Source organism: Brienomyrus brachyistius, chromosome 9 (genome assembly GCF_023856365.1).
Source record: "Brienomyrus brachyistius isolate T26 chromosome 9, BBRACH_0.4, whole genome shotgun sequence".
NCBI lineage: Eukaryota > Metazoa > Chordata > Actinopteri > Osteoglossiformes > Mormyridae > Brienomyrus > Brienomyrus brachyistius.
This window is the reverse complement of record NC_064541.1, coordinates 19220029-19226370: the sequence shown is the minus strand read 5'-3', so window position 1 is coordinate 19226370 and position 6342 is coordinate 19220029. Positions and strand designations below refer to the sequence as shown.

The 6342-nt window shown below is 45.4% G+C and overlaps 1 protein-coding gene across 8 annotated transcripts in view; it reads right to left on the bottom strand.

Annotated features, from left to right (window-relative positions):
• Positions 1–599: 599 nt before the first annotated feature.
• Positions 600–6342, bottom strand: part of LOC125749234 (DNA-binding protein SATB1) — a 43061-nt gene continuing 37318 nt past the window's right edge. For all 8 annotated transcript variants that reach the window (XM_049026286.1, XM_049026285.1, XM_049026292.1 and 5 more), the window contains 2 exons: positions 3392–3598; positions 600–2433 (listed from right to left, as the gene is read on the bottom strand). In XM_049026286.1, coding sequence (XP_048882243.1) covers positions 1912–2433; positions 3392–3598 — 729 coding nt within the window. In that variant the 3' untranslated portion in view covers positions 600–1911. The remainder of the gene's footprint in view (positions 2434–3391; positions 3599–6342) is intronic.

The window sequence follows — 6342 nt, the reverse complement described above, 5'->3', positions numbered from 1 at the left end:
TTATAGTCAGTTTCCGTCTTAGTCACTGGCTGATTGAAAAGTTCTGGATTTGACAAAAATTACATAAGTATCTTTCTTCTGACCAGTATGTGAAATGACCCTGCAGTGTAAGGGGTTTGAATCCCAAATCTGCTGCCCTGTGTGTGTTCTGTGTTCTCCCTTTTGTGTGGGTAAAAAGATAGATGCGTGAACCACATTTTTAATTCCATTTCATTTTTACTGAAAAATCTAAAGGTTTTGTCAAACATCTAAAATGCTTTTTGAGTATTAAGCACAACGGTGAACATGGAGTATGAACCCAAAACTAACTGAACCATCCACTCTGAACCCAGACAGATTTAAGAGCAATGGTTCAGCCTTTAAAAATAAAGTACAAAACTGCATGTTGAAAGTTATATTACATTATCCTGCTAGTTAAGCCTGGCTGTTTTTATCTTTCCCCAGGACTGAAGGCTCCTCCCGTGTTACACTGACTTCATAGGGGACATGCTTCAAAAAAGTAATCTCCAAAATATTAATATTAGGACTGGATGGGGCTACTGTGGAGAGGTGAACCATAAAGTGTTCAGAGTTTCAAACAAACCACACTAAACCCCCAGTACAATACAAACAGTTTAATTGTGTCATTAACAATCAACCACTCCTAGTTAGAACATTTCTGGATTAAGAGAACAGAGGAACACTTATAAAACAGTTAGTTGTAACAAAATAACCGGTGTTCTCATTGCAATAAACTCATAAAAAAGAAACACGTCTTTTTTTATACAGAATATTTATACAGGAATAGCTTCAAATCGGATCGTTAACCAAAGGAAGACACATTGCAGACATTGATTTTCACATAAATTGCATATGTTTTTTTTCTTTCTCTAAGGTGTTCTATAGGTTAGTATTTACCTAAGCTTATTTGCATGATAGTAAAAATTGCATACAACCATTGTGAAGCTTGTAGCATGTGTTGCTTGACATACAGCACTTTTTAATAGGCAACCGTTAAAGCACATTTTCCATTTAAAACGTTTAAGACACTTCAGATAAACTGCCCATCAAAATTACAATTATAAATAGAAAAAGGATAAAATGGAAAATGAAAAGCTTTACGTAACAGAACCTTCCAAAAAAAGTAATTACATCAGAATCTGCAAAATAAATAGGACGACAAAACAGAGGTTGTTTCACATTTTAAATCGTGTGGAGATTCAGTAAGTTACAGTGACAAACTTTTTGCAAAATAATTGAACATCGGCAGTGCCATATAATACAAGGCATTTGTTGGCATAGTTTTTTAAAACTATCTTTTTACAATTAATATGTCTATTGGTAAAGTATATTTTAATGTTATATATATATATTATATATATAATTGTGTTTGTGTGTTTGTGCATACACAAAACACACACACGGACACATACTTCTCATTAACGAATGTTGAAGAATCGAGCTAGCTACACTTCCAAGACTCTTCGCTTTTCGGACCATTAACAGTTTGTCTGACCTATAATCAAGTTTCAGCTTTTATTATTATTATTATTTTTTTCTTTTTACCTAGAGAGAATAATGTCACTGCAGCAGGCACCCAAGCCTCCACGTTAAGGCCTTGTCTTCAGCCGCACTGTACGCTTGTGAATTCCAGTGAACACCACATAACATAAACATCTATCAAAATCTATCAAACTCTATCGACTTTTATCAGTAGCTCAAAATCAGTGTAAAAACGATGCACGTCAAGTGCAATCTGCAAATATCCACGGTAACATCCATATTTTTTTTTTGTGCAAGTTCATAAATGATGCATCCATTTCCTTTTTACAGTTAATAATACATGGTTTACAAATTGAAAAGGAAATCAGGAGTAATACTATCATTTTAAAGTCTATTTAAATAGTATTACAGTAGCAAACGCAGGGAGGGCTACTCTTTGGAGTCATGGTCGGACTCCGAGTGAATGTCGGCCGACAGGTGCTCCTCGATCTTGATTGAGAAAACCGTGCTGTTGGTCTGCGCGTTCTCGTTCAGGTCCTTCAGCAACTCGCCCTCCCTGAAGTCTGCCAGGTCCTCCTCAAAGCCGGCTTGATCCTTCAGCTTACCTTGATGGTTGATGTAAAAGCGCTGGTTCTGGAAGAACTTAATGATGGTGTGCTTGGGCAGATCCAGCTGGGCAGAGAGCGTGTGGATGGCCTCGTCGTCTGGGTACAGGCCCACGTCCTGGATGAAGCTCTGCAGAATGCCCAAGGCTTCCAACGAGATCTTGCCCGCGGGCTGGGCTTTGCTGCGGGCGTCATCCTCCGATTCGGCCGGTAAGGCAGTGGACGGCTGCCGTGGCGGCAGACGAGGCCCCGTCGGCTGCTGCAAGGGCTGCTGGGACAGCGGGGGCTGGGGGGGGCTGTGCTGTGACAAGTGGGTCTGGTGCTGAGGCTGTGGATGGGGCTGAGACTGCAACAAGAAAACAGATGGGGGAGGGGGGGGGGCATTTAGACGCATAAAACATCAGATTAACTTTCCTGTTTCCAACTGCTGTGTTCCTGGCACTTTCTCCATAATACAGCCATGTACCATCGTCCAGGGCTGGAATTACCCAGATACTATCATCGCTATGACGATAGTCGAGAGTTGAACAAGAAAGCATGACTAATCAATCCCCGAGTGGTGGCCTCTGTACTGCCAAAATGTTTATGGCAGGCATTTACGTTTAGAATGAAGACCTCGAAATTCTTAGCCTGTTGATTTGACACACACACACACACACACACACACACACACACACACACACATATATATATTTTTTTTTTACTGCCCGTTCATATGACGTAGAAAAAATCCAAACTAAGCATGTATACAAAATCCTATCTGTAGATGGCTGCCAGTCACAGACAGTGCGATAATCCTATCATGTTCTTTTCTGTTAACAATGTAATTATTCTGCTGGGTTGTGTCATATCAGATTGAACACAACACACTGTGCAGGAACAATGAAGTGCAGCTGAAACCCTGAGAAGAGCAGCACTGCGCCCCCATGAAGAATCCCTAAGCTAGTATAGCTGTGGAGTCACAGCTCCCTCTGCATCTGCATTCAATTCAGGGAACCGAAGTACAAATGACACCAATGTGTTTTCCAAGTCTGCACACGTACGGGGACGAGGGAACGCTACTATTGTAAACTTTACTGTAGCTAAAATGTTTAAAATTATTTTTTAAAAGCAATTGAAGTTCTCAAAATATAAGCCTCAGATCCTGAGATCCTGGATCAGTCAGAGGCAGCAGAGCTGCCGTCTTGGTCCAGGAGCCGTAGCACATGAATGACTGGATCCAGATTAATAAAGTTAAAAGTAAACAGAAGTAAGAAATGTGCGCAGGAGGCCGAGGACTCTGTGGACTGCGTGCATCCAGTCACCTGCAGGGGTTCTGAAGGTACGTGTAATATGTGGGAAGGCCGGTCGACGTGATGCTGCTGGCCCACGTTGCTCTCCTGCTCGTAGATGGCGTCGCGCTCCGCCTGTGGCAAGCTCAGGAAGCGGCGGATCATCGACAGGTTCTCCCACAGGGTCCGGTTCTCTGGGGACGGGTCTTCCTTCCACCGCAGCAGCTCACACAGCCAGCCCTAGGGTGCAGGGGCAAACATGACCTTCCTCAGTCCTCACTATCTCCAGCGATGATGCCGCAGCGGCAACTAAGCATTTTACGTTCGATTCAATTCACTTTTATATAGCGCCTTTCACAGCAGAGTCATCCCATGGAGCCTGACAGGACTGTGCAGCAATCCGTCACATCGTTTATACAGAACGGTGCATGGAAAAGGGTGGAATGGAAGGATGGATGGATGGATGAGGGAAAGGCAGAAGACAACAGAGGAGAGGAATAAAAAAAAAAAAAAAAAAAAAAAAAAAAAAAAACTGTCGACTGGTCGCCCATCTCCCCCCACCCCCCGTGATAATGGACCAGCTTCGATAAAGACTGAGTGTGACCTGTGATCATGGTCAGAGTGCATTAATCAGTCAGGTCTCCAAACAGGAGTTTATACACGCGCATGTTCTCAGACTGCTAGCTGAGCTTGGCTCTAAGATTTCAGCACCAGTTCTGCAGTGGGGGGGGTGGGGTGGAGATGAACCAAATTCAAGAACATTCCACAGGGATGGCACAGGGCGTGCAAGCCCAAATCCAAAGCGGAACCCCTTTGCTGCCCACCGCACAGTGATCCCACATCCGAAGTGTGGCGACACATGTCTCGGTTCTGCCGGATTACCGTGAGACGGCACTGGACCACGAACGAGTGCCAGGCCCAGAGTCACGTGGCCGCACTGCACGCCGGAGATAACTCAGCATTTCTGCTGCCCCCCTCAATTCCAGCTTCCCCCAAAAACCCACATCAAACCTGAGATAGGGTGGGGGGGGGGGCATATAAAGAGAGCCGGCCCACCTTGTTTCTCTGCCATGTTTACTGTGGGCTTTTTAATTTGCATGTAGAGGGATTTGAATTTCTCCTGACTGATGTTGGTTCCGGTGGATCCAGAACAGAGACGCTCAGTTGTTTCAACCTCCTATTAACACGGTTAATCCAAACTCACACAACAATGACCTGGCTGAATTAAGCACACATGCAGAAGTTCAGAACCAATCTATAAATATAATTAAAAATCTATGCAAGCCTTAGAATGTAAGCACAGCTACACTAGTAACGTCGGTTGAGTTAGACAGCTGCTAATGATCCAGACTGCTAACACATTAATAGGATAACTAGCAATGTCTTTCGTATCCGTCTGTAAATGCTCCTTTTTCCCCTCACTTGTGAACAAAACCCTGAGACACTCCTCCGCCGAGGCAGGAGAGCATTCCATCCTTTTCCGGCTGAGAACCATGGCCTCAGATTTGGAGGCAGTGGTCTTCACCCCGGCCCCCTCACACTCAGCGGCAAACCGCCCCAGTGCAGGCTGCAGGTCACCGGCTGATGACAGCGACAGGACGACGTCATCTGCAAAAAGGACGCGATGCTGAGGCCCCGAACCGGACCCCCTCTGCCACTTGGCTACGCCTAGAAATTCTGTCCATAAAAGTTAACAGAATTGGTGACAAAGGGCAGCCCTGGCAGAGCTCAACACCCACCAGCAACAAGTCTGACTTACTGCTGGCGATGCAAACCAAACTCACAGGGAACAATGGACCACAGGGAGGGATTATGGGTTGTGTGGGCCCCTGGGCAAAACGTTCGCGAGGCCCCCCCCACCACCACCAGCACCAGCACCAGCACCACAACCACCACAATTCAAGGGCCCTTGGCAGCCAAACGCCCTCCCTATAGGGTCAGGGGCCCTTGTAGGCAGAGGATCAAAGAATGTAGGCCCTCTAAAATAGACAAACGAAAATACATTGTTGATAAGCGTTGCAAATTGTTTTGGGCTAGGGGCCCCACGGGCCCCCTGCACCCCAAGGGCCCCTGGGCAGCGGCCCCGCTGGCCCGGTCCGTAATCCGTTCCCTGATGGACCATGTACCCCATACTCCTGAAGCACCCCCCACAGGGACACCGGAGGGACACGGTCATATGCCCTTTTCAAGCCCACAGAGCAAAAGTAGACTAGTTGGGCAAATTCCCACATCTATCTAGGATGCCTCCTGGGTGCCCCCCTGGGACAGTGTTTTGGGCATGTCCCACTGGGAGGAGACCCCGGGGAAGACCCAAAACAGGCTGGAGAAAATATATCGTAATATAATTACGACAAGTTAGGTTGCTTTCTGAACAGGACAGTCAAAAACTGATTTTATACAAAAAGCATACATTTAATTTTTTTTTTTCCAAACAATTCCTTTCAGATATTGTATATGACAGCAGCTAAGGAACAGTCAGGGAAAGGGCAAAAAATGAAAATATCAATTGTTGTAGATTGATATGAAAAACATGTATTTTACATGCCTCAGGTAACATCCGGACTTCACCGACGTGTAAGAGAGCATGACTGGAACTAGGCGACCTACGTTTAAGTCTTGTTACTGGTGCTGTGGATGGGACACGACAGAACTGCTGAAAGCAACTTTTGGTCAGATGTTCTCACCTTAGCTATTCCAAGCAGCCCAGACCATGGTCAGGATCTCTGTGAAACACGGTTTCTCTTCAGTGCACACAGATATGGACAAGATCCGTATCCAGTGATCCCAGCAGACAGAACTCTTTCAGTAGGAATCTATAATTAGCCATGGGCACACAAGATGGGAGTTGGGAATTGGGGTAGGGGGAGGTGTCCCTGTTTGTTTATCCAGAAACAGTCCTGTTCATGGAGACTGAAATCTCAGCTGAGCCTCTTCCTCAGCAGAGGTCAAGGGTCACGAAGAACTGTAGGCTAATAAACCTTTGT